We start from the raw sequence: 19,663 nt of genomic DNA, 5'->3' as shown, positions 1-19,663 counted from the left end.
TCAGTGATACGTAGAAATGTATACACAAAAGAATCAGTCCTATGTTCAGAAGGAAATCATAAGGAAATAGCCTCCCCGACAAATTCACGCAAAACTCCAAGTTAACCTGGATATATTCCCACATCCAAAGTGAAAGCACAAAAGCCAGATAGTGCCATGCTTTCTAAATCTGAAGAGAAGCTTCCTTTCCAGAATTACATTATTGAAATTGATTGTTGAGGGAATAAAAATTCAGGAAAAGGAAGGCTCAGAGAACCCATCTTTGAAGAAAGCAAATCCAGGCGGAAGCTTAAAGAGAGTGATTATGAAGGAGGATACCCTCAGCCTCCAAATAGGATGAAGGCAGATAATGAAGGAAAGTTATGAAGCATGTCAGCAGAATGAAGCAGATTTTGTGGAACAAGCAGAGAAAAACCATTCTGATGCTCTGAGATCTGTAGTAAATGGAAATTGCTTGGTGCATTTAAAACATATTATGTTAGCAAACACATTACTCAAATAACCATTAAAGATTGTGCTATTCTGCAATCACTGAACAATTCTAACCTCTTTTTATTTTATAAAGTTATTTTTTGAGCATATTTCCTCCCTTTCAAGTAACACCCGTAAAAAATATAAACACGTAAGAAATTTTTTTCCTCCCTAGATGATATCCTGATGGACCAAAGGCACATTGCTCCCCTACTGTGCTCCATCTGCTGGTGACATTCTCTGATTCTATAAAAGGATGCTTCCTGAGCATCACTAAAGATGGTGTAGTTTGCTTTAAGACAATATTCCTGGTTTTGTTAGGAGCAATAACATCAATCTATTTAACTCTTTCTGATAATAATGCATCTTGCATACTGAGTTAGAAGTTCCTGTGGTCACTTTCTGGGCCATAATACACTGAAGGACACAAGTCTGTATACATGTACTGGGAGCTATTAATCAGTGGAATAGCAGTGACATATGGTAGCCAGTTAAGCTAAGCTGGAGTATGTTCTCCATATGAAAGATCAGGGGGGAGAGCTCTTCCCAGATATTCCCATGAAATTGTCAGAATTAATGGGAATTTCATCTACCCTTCAGTTTTGGCACAATATAAAATAAGACATTTGAGTAGGTGGTGAAAAGAAGGCATTTTTTTTCTTTAGAATCTATTTTGGTATATGGTTGTTTGCCAGAGTTTCTTTTTTTCAAGTGCTGGCAGTAGCTGTTTCTTCCAGCATCATTTTGTTTGTTATTGGTGTAAGTGCAAAATATTTCTGTCGGCAATTCACATCTCAGTGGCTAGCAAGCCACATAAACCCTTTGGACATCTTGGCTTTTTCAGAGCAGAGTGTCTGTTTCTACTTCCAGAAAGAAATGCTGTGTTTCCATAAAGAGAAAGGATTTGTTTTTCCAGTGTTTGAAATTTCTGAATACTGCAGGTTGCATCTGTTGCCCTACCCACAATTAACATTGGTTTTTTCACAATTCTTTCCAGCTGCATTAAAGAGGAGTTTCCTTTGAGGAGCTCACAGACTGTTAGGTTAATTACCTCTTACCCTTGTACTTTTGTAGTCCCAAGTGACTTTTATGGCTTATATGGAAAGTAAAGAATGTAGAGTAGAGCAGATATATGTCAAGTGGAGTGGGGATGTGCAAATAACTGAACCCATAAATGATATACATGAATTTCAAGGTCCTAAGAAGCACAGAGAAAACCGGTGATAATCTTATAGAATGACAGGGCTGTAGAATTATTTAATAACAGCTAAAGATGCTTGCATTAATGACCCTTTAAGTTAATATTATCCTACTTAATTTACCAATTAGTTTCGGGAGTACTTGTACTGTTGGAGATAATAATCTTAAGAAATATATAGATAATACTGTATTTTTTTAGTAATGCTGGTTTGCCCCTACTGTAGAGTGGTATGTTATGCTAACTGAAATATGTCCTTATTTCATGTAGTGCTTAGCTGTGAGTTCCTCTGTCTATTTTTTTTCCAGGTGTTTTGGCTGTACTGACTCTTCCAGTGCACAAGGCATACAAAAGAGAATGTCCTACACACATCTGTCAATACCAGAATTAAAATTCAAGTAGGAAAGAATGTTACACTTTAAATGGTGACCTACAGTAGTTACAGAATCAAGCTAAAGGAACCTTGCACAAGTGGAACTTGGTATCTTTGTAAGCTGACTGTGGCTGCTGTTAATGTATAGACTTTAGGAATAATCTGCATACTTGCTGGTTTATAGAATAGCTGAAAGTCATCTCTTTGGTACTTCCCATATTACTTTTCAGAGCCTAGTGAAATGATTGCATAGTTTTGGTCCAAAACATACATTTTATCCCTTCTCCTTTCTCCTTCACTACTGCCCAAAGCTGTACTAACACCTGGTAACAGAGAAACAATGTATTTTTAGCCTTCTCATACAGTGGAACTTTGGTGCATCTATGCTTCTAAACCCCTGACTTGTCCCAGCTCTAGGTTTATCAGTTCACCAGTTGTCCACCTCCACCTCCTAAATATCTAAGTAGTAGTTATGTATGTAAGCACAAACTATTTTATGTATGTCTACTGACATACATAAAATACATTGAATATTTGAACTGATTGAACAAAAACTGTATTTTGAACAAAACCACTTAGACATTTAGAGATAGCTAGGGAAGAGGAAATGTAAGAGGAAATGCAATTCATAGGGCTGGATGTGTTGAAATGAATATATGTTTATCAGCAAGATATGTATCCCTGATATATGTATCACATGTATCACACGTATGTGAACATTTTCCAAATGAATGTGGATGAAACAAGTTTCTACTGTCTTGGGTTGAAAAATGTAACCAACAACATGTATTCTATTTTCATCTGTTGAAACCAGCTGGGAGATCTTGTTCTTCATCTCTTGTACCTCTAGGGGGGAAGAGGGCAGATGCCTTCTGTTAATGGGACACCTGATAACACCAGATAAGGCAGTGCCTTCTTATCTTTTCCTCCACCCATTCTCCTCCATCACCTGTGAATGGGCCATTTAAAGCCTCTCACATGACTGATAACATTACCTCATTCCCTTGTGAGATGCTCCACCCAGTGGGAGGAGCCAAAGCCTTTCCACTGGGATAAAACCAGCAATCCCAAACACTAACGTAGCTGGTTTCCTACTGAATTCTTGGAGGAAGACCAGACCCATCTCACCAGCATTGGAGCTTTTGTTCTACAGGATCATCTCTACTTCACAGAACAACATCTGTTACTCCAGGACTTATCTGGACTACTTCCAATACTCTGACAACAGGGTGTCAGGTCGTATCTCTGACTCTGTCAGGGTTTTCTAGGACTTTTGTTTGTTTGCTTGTTTGTTTTTTTTGTACTACTGTATTCGTATTTTTTTTTAATATTCCTAGTAAACAACTGTTATTCATATTCCCATATTTTTGCCTGAAAGCTCCTAATTGCAAAATTTTAATAGTTTGGAGGGAGGGGTTTTTACATGCTCCATTCCAAGGGAAACTCCAGTTTTCCCTGACAGATACCTGTCTTTCCAAACCAAGACATACTGGAAACATTTATGGAGCAGAGGATGGTCTGAAAATACAACTTCTTTCAAGTATCATTAAAATTTCAAAACTAAAACTGATCACAGAAACTTTTAACTTTCCAAATGAATGATTTGCTTCTCCCATAAGGGTATGTTAATAATTTTGGACGTATAATATGAACATATGATGGACACAAAGATAGGCAGATTCAGTAGTTTCTGAAGTAATTTCAGAAGTACCAGATCTGACTGCTCAAGGCAATGATTTTCCTTTAGTTTCTCTTACACACAATGATAAGGGAAGGCTGTAGTCTAAAAACTAGACAAAATTTAATGAAAACCTCAGTGAACCAAAACACTGAATTTCTTACATTTCCAGGAACTAGAAACTAACAAAGTGAATTAGTAATGGACAGAAAAACACCTGTTGGGAAACTTATCATCCAATATATATTATGAATTAGACTAACAATCTGATCTACCATCACTTTTATGAATTATAAGTCTAATTGCTAAATGACCAATAATAAATTGTTATTTTCTGGAACATTATCGTTAAATAAATGAGGCTTATCTAAGGAATGCTTATGCATATGCTTAATTCAGTGTCAACAAACAGTTTCAGCAATTATCACCTTCAGTGCATTTTAAAATGTAAATACGCACGGCTCCCCTGAACAAAAGAAAAAGAACAACATTGAAGTTCCAATGGCTAGAAAAGTCTCAATAATCTGAAAAATCTGGCTAACACCATAGGGCAATTATTCCATACTATTAAAGTAAAATCTAAAAAAGTTAGAGATTCTTTCAAAAAACAGTTTACTATGCCATTTGTGATAGGGAAATTTTCTTGACATAGTTAACAAAAATCTTCCCTGTGGTCTTTGAATTAAACTTCAGGCTGTTTAAAAAATTCCAAAATGTGACACGAACATGTAAAGCTGTATAGCCCTAAACATCTAATTTTTAATTAGAAAGGAACTTTCCTTTCTTTCAATAGAGAGAAAAGAAATGTATCAATATCATGTCGTGCCCCAGCAGTTCAGGTGAAGAACTGGAGGGTCAAGAGAGCAGGATCTTGTTCCCAGCTCTTTGCTGAACTCCAGAGGTGAGTGACACCAGAACTGTGGAAACATGGGCTACCCAGTGAGTATGGGTATATTCCCTCTGAGTCCAAAGGGGACAGTCAAGTACTGGGCTGGATCATACTATTCTCCCACATGTGTCTCAACTTCATAATCACAAAATCACAACAATACTTTCGTGGAGTGGCATTTTCTTTTTTTTTTCCCTGAGCTTTGTTCATGCTGCCTGCATAGGTAGTAACCTTACAGCAGAGATGTTATCTTATTCTGTCTTTCTCTACCAGCTAGCACAATGGGAGTCTTAGCTTGACAGGAGCCTCAAGGCATTATAGTGTCATGAATAACAACAGGGACAATAATGCACTGTTACTTCAGTTTTGAAATGTGTCTCTCAGTGCCACAAGAACTGGAGATCAGACAGTATTTGTACTAGACCAGAAAGTGGCACTGGCTAGTAAGCAGCTACTCATGGCAAGACAAGATGCTAGAATTAGTTGTTGCCCCAGTAGGGCTACAAGCCTTCAGAACAAAACACTCTCTCAACCCCTGTAATCCGTCTGGAAAAAATAAATGATGTTGGTAGAGCTAAAGTGCTATGTAGGTTACAACTTTGGATTAGTTCCCACATCCGTAAGATATATGGTACACCCCAAGTCATTCTGAGGTGTTAGGTACTATAAGAAAATTATTTAGGGATGTGGTTTAATGCTGACAGAATCCCTTCCACTAGTGCCAACAGGACATTGTGCAGGAAAAGTAAACACTTTTCTAGACAAAGACCTCCCAACTAGTTTAAAAATGAAATTATTGTCATTTTTATGTGGTTAAACCATGTGAAAGTGACACAACTGAACTCTTCTTATTTCTAAAATAAACATTCATCAGTGTGGAGAAAGCTTTGCCTGGAAGCATCTGACTTAACATCTGTCACCTGCCTGAATAAAGACATTCCTCAGTGCTCAAGGGCTGTGAAGCAGCTGTGTATTAGTGCATACAACAGGCTGAGTAAAATCACATATTACATCAATTTTGGCTTCCTTTTGTCCTCTGTCAACCTTTGCATTCTCCATTTGGCTGTGAAGACTGAGAAGTCTGCTCACAGCCCATATATCTCCTCTCTTCCTTTTCCCTTATGAACCCGGAACAGCATTTGTGGCAAAATTTCCTGTTTCATGTGTGAAAGGCTTTTCTGAGGGTCATTTAACAGATATATCTTTGACTGAGTAAATATGCTCAGTATCACATCTTAAATATCAGAATGTGATCTTAAGCTCTGAACAGCAGGAAAAGATACCATCCACTCTATTTGGATAGCATACTTTATTTCAGTGAAGATACAGGACTGAGATGAGAACTCCCAAGTAAGTTATTGACTTTATAATCAAAGAAGTCTCAAAGAAAGTGGCACAAAAGCCAAAAATTTAACTACAAGTGATTTTTCATCCAGATGTTAAATCACTCACCGTAAAGTCTGACTGCTCCTTTGAAGTGAAGTATGAGAACAGAGACCTCAATCCTGGTGTTCAAACACAGATCTGAGTTCTCTAGGAAGTGATCTCCCTGCTGCTGTGGTTTGATTTGTAGTAGACCAAACATTACAAATACAGATACAGTATACACACACCTCAGTAGAAAAGTGAGATAACTAAGCTCTGAAAAAATTAATGCTCATGAAAAAATAAAAATTAAAATGCAAAGTACTTTTAAACCTCACCAGCAAACACAGAAAAACTTCATACTTAGAGTTGTTCAGTGCCAGCCTGACAAAATCCACCATACAGTATCCACTGCACAATATTGCCACTGTGACAAGGGAACTGAACATGCAGGAAAAGTTTCAGGGGGCTGTTGTGCCCAAGGGAGAGTGAGGTGCTTTCTTCAAAAAGTATCTTCCTTAAAGTGAAGGAAGTCCATTAAGGATATGCAGACAACACACAAAAGCAGATTAAAGGCTCAGTGAAAGTGTTTTGGCAGGTGACTTGTGCTCTGTAAACTTACTGGTATCAATTAACATTGCAGCTCATTATATCTGATTGTGGCAGGGAGCCAGTATTTATATAACAGAGCCAAACAGAGGAACGTAGAGAAGGAACTCAGAAGTCAGAAAAGTGCAGAGGGTAAAAGGAACATTCAGCAACTCTACAACCAACAATTCTGATTACTAGAGTAACCTTATCACAGAATCACAGAATAATGAGGTTGGAAGAGACCTCCAAGATCATCAAGTCCAACCTATGCCTTAACATCTCAACTAGACTACAGAATCATGCTTCAACCAATATTTATAATGTTATGCACATTAAAAAAGTCTTGCTGTCCCTTGAGTCGGAGGTAGAGAACACCAACTATTCAGGCAGGACAGAAAAGAGAGTTTGTGTTCCTCCGTCAACATTTTGAACAGTGGGAGGTCATGCAGTGGGACCTTCAGGGAACTTCTGCAGATACAGATGGCACGAACCACACAGGAACATGAAAAGGCAGCTTCAGGTAAGTGAGCTGGTTTGGCAGAGAACTTGTTTGTGGGATTAGCAGACATACTGGGTACTGAAAAGTGCCTCACACAAGACTTTTATTCTGGTTGGTAACTGCAGCATTGAGATAATTGATATCAATGACTGTCTTTAATATAAATACACAGACCAGGTTAGGTTTGCAAAGATAAAAGAATACCAGTTTAGATTTGGGCTTATGCTTAAAGCAGCAACTTTTTACAAGGATGTTGTTTAATATGTGAGATACAATGAAAATAGGCCTTGGTAGGCCTCTCAGGAATGAAACAGTTAACGGGTAAGGAAAAAAGTAAATCAGTGTAAAGGTGGAAAGCTGGTTAAGAAATAATATCAGGAGGTTTGAGGAATAGAGCACAACTTATACAAGTGGAACTTGTAACAGGAGATGGCAGAAGCAGAATGAGGAGTTTGTGGAGGAAACACACTGGGAACTACACCAGGGTGAGTTTGAGCTACTGTACATTGCCCTAAACCTACACTGAAGCAATGCAAAAGCACAAGAACCACTAATTTATGAAATAATTTTGCAGATCAGTCTACATGGTTATTTTGCAAAGAAGTGAAGGAAAAATGTTCTGTTTCTGCTCAGGCAAAGCTAATTTCTTCTCTGTAGTTGGTTGGATTTAGTGTATAATGTTGATAACACACTGATATTTTGCTTGCTGCTAAGTAGTGTTTATACTTTTTTATGTCTTGTGCTCTGCCAGTGAGGAGGATCAGAAGAAAAAAACAACCAAACTGTGAAGGGGCATAGCTAGAACAGGTGATCCAAAGTGGCCAAATGGATATTAGACACTGCAGAATGTCATGCCTGATACATGAACTGGAGAAGTTACCTGGAAGGGGGGTTGTTTGAGGTGTAGAGATCGAGCTAAGCATTGGTCAGAAGATGAGAAGTAGTATTGTGTATCTCTTGTTCTTCCTTGTTTGTTTTTCTTCCTCTCTCATCATTATCATTCCTTATCATAACCTTATTATCATTCTCATTCTCTACTATAATTATTATATGTTATTTGTTTAAATTATTAAACCCTTCTTCTCCCAATCTACAAGTTTTAGTTTTGATTTGCCTCCCCATTCCACTGAGGTGTGAGGGGGTGAGTGAAAAGCTTCATGGTGCTGAGTTCCTGTCTGAGCTTAAATCACAACAGACAGTTTAACACCCTGCTGCCCATGACAGAGCTGCTTTATGTTGAAAGCTCCCTAGCTCTTTTCACACTGGTTCTTTCCATGTAGGACTATGTCATAAGCCAACACCTTTTCTTTAGACCTACCTTTACACCATATGGAAAATATTAAAAAACCCAGCTACCCCTGAGGAAGACATCAACAAGCTTACAGACACCAGAAGGCAAAGAAAGAAACGGCTAAGCAGGTGAGAAAGATGTGCAGTCAACTGATAAATTTTAATATGAGATTCCTTCTAAAATGAAACTAAAAAAATTACGTAGTTGAAAATGAATGTAGATGGCACAGAAATAATATACAAAAAGCCTGACTTCAGAAACTGTAAGATCAATATTCATGAACCATGTGATTTTGTCCCACAGAGTAACAAGACTCTCCCTAAATCTAAAGAAGTCTTTGCTGAAATGATAAGGGCAGGAAAGAAGATGTCACTGGATTCAATGGACAAAGCAAGCATATTCATGAATGAAAGACTTCAGATAACAGTAACTGGGTTTCAGTAATTCTTTAGCGAGTCCAAGTTTTATGAGCAGTACTGCCACATGAGCTTCTTGCTGACCTGGCTGGCAGCATTACAGGGATAATATTTTCAACAGGATGAACTGTTCCTGAACTATTTCACCAGGGCAGAAGATAGAAACAGACTGTCTCTCAAAATCAGGCATACAGTGTTTTTCTAGTTTTGCTAGTAGGGGAAAGGCAGAACAGTAGAATTGAATAACATATCTATATAACTATACGGTATTGTGATTGAACTTAGGAAATTCACAATTTCTGCTTACATTCTCTTATGTTCTGCTTTGAGTTCTCTTCAATGTCCTTCTTGCAACATACTATTAAAAAGGCAGTACAAGAATTACATTCTAAAGATGAATCCAGAACCATTATTAACATTTATATTATTTACATTTACATGTACATGTACATTTACATGTACATTTATATTTATTTATTGAGGGACCTGGAAAAGATCAAAATGTGGATCCATGGGAATCTCATGCAGGGTCAGGGCAACTCCTGGTACCAACACAGGCTAAGGGATGAGCAGATGGCTAGCAGCCCTGCTCAGAAGGACTTGGGATTGCTGGGGAGTGAGAGGCTGGACATGACCCAGCCATGAGCACTCACAGCCCAGAAAGCCAAACGTGTCCTGGGCTGCATCCAGAGCCCCGTGGGCAGCAGGGCCAGGGAGGGGATTCTGCCCCTCTGCTCTGCTCTGCTGAGACCCCACCTGCAGAGCTGCCCCCAGCTCTGGGGTCCCAGCACAGGAAGGACATGGAATTGATGAAGAGAGTCCAGAGGAGAGTCAATAAGATGATCAGAGGGGTGGAGCAGCTCTCCTGTGAGGAAAGACTGAGAGAACTGGCATTGTTCAGCCAGAAGAGAAGGCTTTGGAGTGATCTAATTGCAGCCTTCCAGTACCTGAAGGGAGCCTACATGAAAGATGGAGAGAGACTGTTTACAAGAGCATGTAGTGACAGGAATCAGGGAAATGGCTTCAAACTGAAAGTAGACTTAGATTCAATATGAGGAAGAAAGTCTTCACTGTGAGGGTGGTGAGAAACTGGCACAACTTTTCCAGAGAAACTGTGGATGCCCCATCCCTGCCGGTGTTCAAGACCAGATTGGATGGGACTCAGCAACTTGGTCTAGTGGAAGATGCCCCTGCCCATGGCAGGGGTGTTGGAAATACATGCTCTTCAAGGTCCTCCTCAAGACATTCTATGATTCTATTCCTCTTTATATTTTGGAATCCTGAAACTGCGACTTATATTTAGTAGCTTACTCACTCTTCTCTATTAAAAGATTTTTTTTTCTCACATTGACATTTAGAGACCCAAACATACAGGTGGTGCCTCACTGAGAGTGGGGAGGCTCTAAACTCATGTTATAACCACAAACTCTCAAATACAACTATGTTAAAGTAGTCAGATTCATGGAATTATCAAGTGATGATACTGACTCAATGGAAGGAAAAATTCTATTCAAAGTGATAGTATCATAAAAGTTATGATGAACATAGGCAAACTTAAAGGTATTAAAACATGTAGTACCTCCATCCTAATTGCTCTGTCTACATAGGTGTGTGTGCAGAACCCACATTTATTGGTTTGAAAGCCCTGGGTATTCCTCAGACTCTTGCAAATTGCTTCAATAATGTAAGTGGAAGACATAATGCTGTTCATTTCACGCCTTTTTAAAGGAAGTGAAGATGCATTATAAAACCAACCATTAATAATACCTGTAGCTTGTTTCATATGTTAATGCTGAAATGAAAAATTAATCCTGCTCATTATGCTACAAAATGTTCGACTTCATATTTGGCACAAAAGGAAAGACATGCTTTTTTTGCTGCTGTTGGGAAAGCCTCTTTGGGGAATGAAATCCTGCTGCTGAGGCAGTAAATTAATACTCAAGAAGACTGAGAATAAATTTAGAGAAAAAATGAGGAGTAGAAGCTAACATATGAAACACTGGAGTGAGACGGTATTTGTTCAAAACACTGAAAAATATCAAGTGGCAATGAATCCTAAATTCTGGCATAAGTGAAGAGAAGGGTTAGGAGAAGCGGGCAGTATTAAGCTGATGAAACCCAGAAAATTGACTGTGCCAGGAAAAAAAAGAAGAGTAAGTCTGCTCTGTCAATAAGTCCTTACTTAGCATGAATTAAAGCTAATATTCATCACAAACCAAGCTATAACAAAACTGTGTTAGGGCATGGCAAAATTGTTTCAATGCAAGGGTGCACTAACTTGGAGAAATCTGTGAACTGGAGATCTGTGTAGAGGAATATGTCTAGGTATACAGTATTCTGATAAAGAACTGTGATTTATCACCAAGTAAGAAGGATATATGTTATAAGTTACTAAAAAAGATTGCACTCTAATATTTCATGAAGATAGTAGTCTGATGGCAACACAAGCTGAAATGAAGGAAAATGTCTCTTAATGTAATCTTATCTAATGAAGGAATCGTCATATTATTTCAAAAATCAAAACAGCTGGGGAAACCTCTGAAATTTTAAAGTAGAAGAGCTGAAGGCAGGATGTGATGGAGGCTCCAGAGCTCCTCTGACCCTCTGAACTTGGAAGTTGCTTTGCTTCACATTTCGATGTGACATACATGGCTGAAAAGGGTCTCCTTGGAGACCTCATTGTAACTGTAGCTGAGTAAAGGACACTGAGGAGCCAGAGAGAACAACCAGAGAGAAAGGGGAAGGGCAGGCTATCAGACATGTCTTGGACCATCTCCTGAGAGCTGGAAAGGGTGGAAAGCAGGAGATTATATTACAGGAAAGGGAAGAGAAGAAAAATGCTTTTAGGTCACAGATTAATACATTTTAAGGCCAGGGTGGTATTACAGGGATGGGGGTAAGCATGCAGGTAACACAGATAGGAGCATACCTAAGAGCCACCTAAGGAGGGCAGCTTGTTTAGACATCCCTGTACAGGCCTGTGTTTAGCATAGTAAAGCTAGGGAATAAATGACCTCATGATTCCCTCACCAAGTCCATGACTTCTATCTAAGACGTTTCTCAAACTAAAGGCTTCAAATAAGGGTGAATCTGCCCTGTGCGATAGCGTATCTCTTCTAATGTCTGATTCTCCAGCCCCTTCCACCACAGTTCAAACTGTGGTCTGTGATCCCAGGAGGCTCTGTAGGCTACATCTTAAGAGGCTCTCAAAGATATTCTCAATGCAGTTCAGCTAAAAATAGACCTAAATGCCTAAATAGGCCTAAATAGGCCTAAATCCCATCTAAAAAAATATATCACTTGTTTGTGAGGATTTGAAAACCTGTCTATGTCACAAAGAGATGGTAATAATATCTTTGCCTCATTAATGCTGATTCTAACTTACCGTTCTAAAATAAACCCCAAACTGCAAGGACTGTTAGTTTTTGATAATAACAAGAAGTGGTATCCCCTGCCAGTAAGACTATAGTGCAATATCTGTAGACATAAGGACTTGCAGACCTTTTAACCTTTTTCATGAACTAGACAGAGATGCTTTAATATTTCACTCTGCCAATGCAAAACACATCTGCATGCCCTTGCACACATAGGTCACCTTTAATAGATTAGAGAAGGCTCTGGCCCTTTCACACATATTGAATTAATTTCAGATTGTTGATGGGAGCATGCCTTACACTAAGTCTGACCTATCACCAATCTAATGAATTGAAAATCATGTTGATATTTTTTATCTTTTATAGTTTAACTTTAGCTGGGAAATAGAGCAAAACAGATGACAACACCACATTTACCAAATAAATATTAAAATAATAACAGGTGATTCACCACAGAAACATAAATCTGACACAGAACAAAAGAAAAAAACAGAGAAAAGAAACTCCCATCCAATGAGGTACAGCCCAGACTAACTCAGGCAACGTTTATCTTTTTGGTCAGGTATCAGAACCACTTAGATGGATTCCTATCTTTTCTTGCAAACTATAGAGGCTTGAAGGGGTAAAGGGAGAGTGCTGGCATGAAATTGTGTGCTATTCCTAGAACCATCTGCTTTTTCTTCTTTTTTATTTTCTTCATTTTGTGGAATTCAGCTGTTCTTTGTAGCACAGAAATAAAAGTTCAGTTTTGAAAATATTCATGAACAAAGCTGTAAAAATTGCCTGTAATTTCCTCCATTTTCAACCATCTGGTTTCCATTGCTTTGATTGTCTCTTCACTACTCCATACATGTTTACCAAATCTTTTCAACACACATTGACCAAATTATTGAGCAGTTATAATTAATAACAGAGTTACAACATTCTCTTTCACCCCTTTGGTGGAGGTTGTTGGCTCACCATGAGGTGCTCATGCTGTTGCTCATATAAACAAGCGCAATTATATCTGATTAGATGATGACTGCCAGTAATTCAGGCTGTGGAGGGTGAGGAAAAGACACATTTTGGATGCGAGTCATTTTTTTGTTGAAAACAGCCAAGCTAGCATTGAAACAGGGTTCTTTTAATTGTTTTTTTGGTAATTTAGAACACAAACATAGCAATTAGCGAAACTGAGTGATATTTCCTTTTGTTTTTTTTCACTTAGAGAAGAAACTTCTAGACATTAAACAGCTATTCTGAGTTAACTTCTGGAAGATTGTGCTCTGCTCAGTTATTGCAATGTAATTCTTCAAGTGGTACAGCTTGACTGACACAAATTAAGTAACTGAATGACTGAATTAAAATTGTGGTAGTCTTCATTCCTCTCTTTCCTTTAGAAAGCATGCTGACTCTCCAAGTACATCAAAAACAGATATATCCTTTTTCTAGAAATATTAAACTAAGCTAATGATAAATTTTACTCGGTAACTATTGTGTTGAAAGTCAGCTGTTAGCTCCCAACTTAGCAATCAGCTCTGCAGTGTTTCCCATTTTCTTAATTCAGTTCAAAATGGGAAATTTTGTTACACTGTTTTCCAGAAGAAAAGGATCTGGACTCTTTTTCTGCTATTGTTCTTGAAGCAATAAGCAAAAACTCTCAACAAAATCTGAAACCCCAGGAGACTCAGTTGTGATTAGAATGAGGAAGAAATCTTCCAATTTTTTTGTGTGCAGCTCTTCCTGAGTCTTAAGCTTTCTTCTGTAAGAATTTTAAATATGAGATTTTTCTGTCTCCATACAGCTGTGACTATTTGAAGACAGATTTCTGTGGTTTAGTTTTTGTCTCTCTTCCATGTACCCAGAATAGTAGTGTGCTAAGATATTAAGCCAGAATTCCAAAGAAAATTTCAAAGCATTTTCAGCTGCTGTACAAGCACCATCACCTCTCAGTGTTTTCATAAATGTGAAGTATATTGCCAGTATTTTCTACCTTTTACCATATTCTGTTCCAAGACAGACCAGGGCAATTAGGGATTGAAAAGGCTGATGATACCGTAGGTTAATTTCAAGTATTAAGTGAGTAATGAAGTTTTCTAGTCTATCCACATCTATTTTCAGTAAGGAGCAAAATGAACAGTAACAGTTCACCTGAACTATTCAGATGAACAGAACAGTAACCTTTTAGTATCATTCTTCTAAAAGGTCCAAAAGAAAAAAGACAGATCAAAACCAGAATGAAATTACTCTTCACCTACTACTTTTACAGTATTTTTCTTGAGGTCCATGTCTTTTGACACTCCAGAAAGGCTGATGAGATTCTGTAGTACAGTGCTTTTGTCTATCTATAGTAAAACAGCTAAAACAATTGTTTACAATTTAAGAGATGACAGAGTAGCCTCAATCTGTAACCAAAAATGCTTGTAGCTATAGCAACATAAGCTTTGAAGTTCTAACATTTAAATGTTCTCCCTCTACAGCTAAGAGAGATCTTTAATTGTACTAAATTTTAGACATAAGCATTAAATTCTGGGTATGCTGGGCTGTTTAGGTTCAAGAACTGTCACTGGGATTATTCCTCTAAATATAATAGGAGAGAATTTTTATTCTCTTGGGCAAGACTCCTCAGCCTTTTCTTCATGCTGTGGACAATATTTCCTTGCCTACCAAGACATTCATCATTATCTCAGTTGTCTTTTCAGTGGAATGCCTCCTCTACCCACAACAATTGCATGCTCCAGCAGTCACTCACACATCAAAAATATTTTAGGAAAGTGGTTTTTATAATTTTAGCTTCTGTTAATGCACTTAAGCAGCTGGAAAACAGAGAGAAGAGCCAACACTGTAAGACCAGCCAGCTCTCTCTATAAGTCATCGGCAAGAGCTCTGGGAAGTATCAATGCTTCACAGATTTTGGAAACTCCTGTAGAAGAGATCTAAGTTCACAGCCACAGTGAATTTTTGGACTTGTCAGTGGGTAGAAATGCCTTCATCAGCATACATAAGGACATGATTTTAGCCTAAATTTCCATCACACTCCTGGATCAAAATTTCTTGAGTTAGAATTATGAAGTATCTTATGATTTAAACAAAGAGAAAATCCTAATTTAAATAAATAATCCTTTATTTTTTTCCTTTTAAAAAGAGTATTAAAGTGGCTGTAAATAATGATTATAAAGCACGAAATTTTTGCACACTATCTGTTTTATTAATATACCATTGTATTTAACACAGTTACATTGGTAGGTGCAGCACTTCAGGAAGTTGAAGGAAATAAGGTAATTATCCCATCATAACCTGCCTGGGGGACACATCAACTTGCCTTGTTGCCTCTATTTCCATTAGCCACTCTGCCTGCAGTCTGCAGGCCTACCTGCTCTGACCAGAGGACCTGTTTTGCAGAATACATGCTGTTCTTTATCCTGGGCCTGCAGACAGGCAATTTCCTCCAGACTGAGGGGGCTTCAGAAGAGAAGTTGTATATACTGGGGAGAGAGTAATTTCCCCTCTCCTTGGCTGCAGCCCTAGGGTTGGATTACAGCTACTTAGTCTTCCCCCTCTGCATCAATCCCTGTTTCACAGGCTTCATCTCTGCTTCACAGGCTGATTCTCACCTACAGTATGATCCTCTTGTAATTTATGGAGGGAAATGCACATCTGTGGCTGCTTTAAACTAGCTCCACTCTGGTAACAAGGTTACCACAGTGCTATGGATAATCACGCAGATTAATTCAGGAAGCATTCATGAAACTACTCAGATTACTTTTGCAACATAAGTCACATAAGTACTGGCCTACATGAATGTGCTTTGTTTTTTCTTAACTACTGAGTACTTATTTTTCATGTCTGAATTTGTGGTTGATCAATCTTCTGCAATGCACTCTCAGCATCAGTGATGCTTTTACCTATGAATTACCACAACAGTTCCAGTTTAAATTTACTACAAAGTAAATTTAAAACATTTCTATAGTATTTGTGTGTTATATCCAGCAATAAAGACAATTTAACAAAGTTAGGCTTGCAGTATCCTCATAAGCAATTGTAATGCTCTGGTAAAGAAATTTCAATCTATTTGAATCTGCTTGTCACAAATTCAAAATCCTGATTTCCAACCAAACTGTTATTTATGTTCTTATTGTTATTTCATGCTGGCCATCTTTGATTTTTAATGTGAACCTTCTCTGTGTATCCCAAATTTACTATTATTCATAACAACATACCTCTTTGTAGCATGTTGTCTTTTAGATCATACATAAAACTATCAATAAATGCTCTAAGGTATATCTACCACCTGGACAGCGCTGAGTGTTTTAAACAGTCCAAAGTTATACATCGATGTATTTAAAATCTGCTGCAGTGTCACAATGGAGCACATGCACCAGCTGGGAAAAAAAGACAGTGTGTATACAGTACATCTTATAGACTTGACAGCCCCTATTGAAATAAACCATAAGAATGTCCTAACAGCTATTTTCTGTTGTAGAGGGTGCAGATGTGAATCTCTGCAGAGAAAGATCTGCTGGTTTTAGGGTCATGATTGTGGAAACTGCCTGAGGCCAGAGACAAGCAGGTTCTGCAAAACCTTTTCTGAGAGGGGAGGCTTGAGAAGTCTCTTTAAAACAGAAAAAACTCTGAGTGAGATAAAGCCAATCCATAAACTGTACTGTGTACTTGAAGGACTTGAAGAGGTAAATAGTCTAAAGTTTGCCCTTTGGTCTCTACTTCTGCTTTGTACTTCCTGGTCAATATGATTGTGACAGGAAGAGGATGTAAGCCTTGCAGTCTAGGAAATGCATACTTGAGGCAGTGTGTGTCTCCAGACTGAAAGGTAGTAGAGTTTGGGGTCACTTAAAATTATGCCTACCTTGGAGGGCAGGGGTCCAGGCTACAGGCCTTCAGCAGCTGTGGAGGACGACGGCTGCCAACACACAGTGTTTCGTCCACAATCTCCCTAGTTTGTTTGTTCAGACAGGTCACCACAGCCTCCTGGACACCTGCACACAACAAATAAAGGTCACACCCAGGTCTGTGTACCTGCAGGGGCAGCCAAGGTCAGGGGTGGGCCCAACAGGACCAGCAGGGCTGCAGCACGGGGTGGCACCCGGCCTCGGGCTGGCAGCTCTGGGGCTGCAGCCCCAGCGGTACACTTGTCACTGCTTTCAGTCTCTCTGAAAGGTGTCTCAGTGCTGCAATGAATAGTCCATGGGTTCCTTCACTGCTTGTCAGAGTCTAGAACATCCCTCTGGCCACCCTGGAGGGTTTGGAGACCAGACAGGGGGGTCTGGGATCTGTACCAGGGGGTCAGCCAGCCTCACACAGTGTCCAGGAGGACGCTGCCTCTGATCCCTGTCCATGGGAGTGAATGCCCAGATTGTATGAAGAATCACAAGCTGAGAGAATTCAAAATAAGTAGTATTTAGTTCATCATAGAATGTAAATGTAGAATCTAGGATTTTTAGTATGTGGGGTTGAAGAGACAAGATGGAAGAATTGGGGAGTGGCCCCTGTGCTCCTTGTTCTTGTTCTCGTCCCCCATCTTTTGCTGAGTTGGATTTAGAGATTAGTTTAGAGTAGAAACCACATATTAGCATAGGTAGTAGGCATTAGTAAAATTTTGTAAATAAAAAGTACGTTTTGGATGGTGGTTGGGTCAAGGGGACCTTGGGGCTCTCTGATCCACCCCAGTCCACCACAAGTCCTGCTCTGCTGGGGATGCCTTGCAGAGCTGAGAAAGAACTAAGATAAGGTACCCTGCCAGGGAGGCCTGGCAGAGCTGAAAAAGAACTGAGGTAATGAAGAATAAACAACCTTGGAAACATGCACTGGAGGACTCAGCTTGTCGTCTCTGCCTCCGGCGTGAAACACTTAAAGCAAAGAGAAGACAAAAAACCTTATTACCTCAGGGAACAGCAACCCTGAGAACTGCTCACCTCCCTGGACAGAAAATTGTTCAGTGCTCTCATTTTCTCATTTTGCATAAAGTGCAATGAAGCACTTTATCTCTCAGGTCAAGCAGGCTAAGGTGTGAAGATGGCCATGGCTTTCATATGTGATATTTTAATCAACAGTACAACTTCTACACATGCAAAAGCAAAGTAAAACATGGTCAGACAATTCAGCTCTTCTCAGTTTACTCTTCTGCATCCATGGGCCTGCACCCAAACTAGAGATGCGAACCTGCAGAGTATATGTCAGAGCTGGGAAAGAATGGATTACAGAGAGCTGGGAAAGAACAGTAGCTGTGGAGACTAAGAGAAGCTGGAAGATTCGATTATTACGGTTTAACTTAGAAATTCCTTGTCAAATCCAAAATCCAAAATCCTTATGCATCTATGGCATACCAGTTACTCTCACTTTTTCTATGACTAGGGGTATCACAGGCTTTTTGGATCACTAGGTTAGAAAGCTAGAACATCAGGGATTGCAACATTACATGCCACAGGGAAGAGGACTGGATAAGAAAGGATCTATTTCCCCCATGGATATAAAGGGGTCTGAGGATAACAATTGGCCTGAACTTCCTGAGAATCTAATCCACAGTGGTTCAAATACAATGAAAGCATGCTTTTTACATTCATTCCTGCGTCCTGAATTAGGAAAAGAATAGTTCAACTCCCAACAATTACACTGCGGTTTCAAAAAACAACACTTTCCCAAAATATCTCACTATTTTTTAAGACACTAATGTGAAAGGGAAAAAACCCAAACCAAAACAAAATGTTGTAAGACCTTAAAGACCTCCAAAAGCAGTCACAAAGATAACAATATTTTTTGCCGTTTCTAATTCCAGAGCACGTCATTAGGCAAAAAAATTATTTCATATCCTTTAGGAAAACCAACGTGCTATATATATTATATGTATATCATAGTTCCTGTATTCCTAATATTATTCACAGATTCATTCTCCTTCATCTAAGTATAGACTGAGCCCTTCAGAAAAGAGGCTTGTTAACCATTTTTTTTTGCTTCTCTGTGTGTAATCCTATTAAGATCATGACACAAGACTATGCAGCTAGTCTCCCAAATACCAGGTACTGAAAAATAAAGAAATTTGACAATTTGGGACATGGACACCAATATCAAAATTACCAAAGTCCCTGTAGTCAGCCAATGCTGTTGGGGTTTCCTTCTTTACAAGATGGCCCCATATTTTCAATTTTGCTATTCAAGTCATTTCTCAAAAGATTTAGGAAAAAGATAGAACAAATGGTAGTGATTTATAGGAAAAGGAACTTACAAAACTTATATACATGATCAAGATGTTCACTACCCTGTCATGTTCATTATTTTTCTAGTTCAATAATTTTTCTCTTGTGTGTGGAGTCACATTGTGTGCAGCAAACACTGGCATATGGATTCTCCAGAATGGAATGCTCCTGGCTGAAGAACAGAAGTGGTTCTCTACCTGATGGGAAATGGCGCTGTGTTCAAATTACTGGTCTCCCTTTTGCGTGGAACATCAGTGCAGGCCTGACACCAAGACTAATTTGATGAAGCCAGGAAAGAAGGACTGCTGATCCAGAGGTATGGAAGCCATGA

At 38.9% G+C, this 19,663-nt stretch overlaps 1 protein-coding gene across 1 annotated transcript in view; it reads right to left on the bottom strand.

The window, feature by feature from the left end:
* Positions 1–19,663, bottom strand: part of ADAMTSL1 (ADAMTS like 1) — a 195,823-nt gene that overhangs the window by 63,172 nt on the left and 112,988 nt on the right. Inside the window, exon 15 of the mRNA XM_063421603.1 lies at positions 16,989–17,118. Within this exon, the coding sequence (XP_063277673.1) occupies positions 16,989–17,118 (130 nt within the window). The remainder of the gene's footprint in view (positions 1–16,988; positions 17,119–19,663) is intronic.

The sequence above is a fragment of the Prinia subflava genome, chromosome Z (genome assembly GCF_021018805.1).
Source record: "Prinia subflava isolate CZ2003 ecotype Zambia chromosome Z, Cam_Psub_1.2, whole genome shotgun sequence".
Lineage (NCBI taxonomy): Eukaryota > Metazoa > Chordata > Aves > Passeriformes > Cisticolidae > Prinia > Prinia subflava.
Note: the sequence above shows the minus strand (reverse complement) of the source record. Positions and strands in the feature narration are given on the sequence as shown.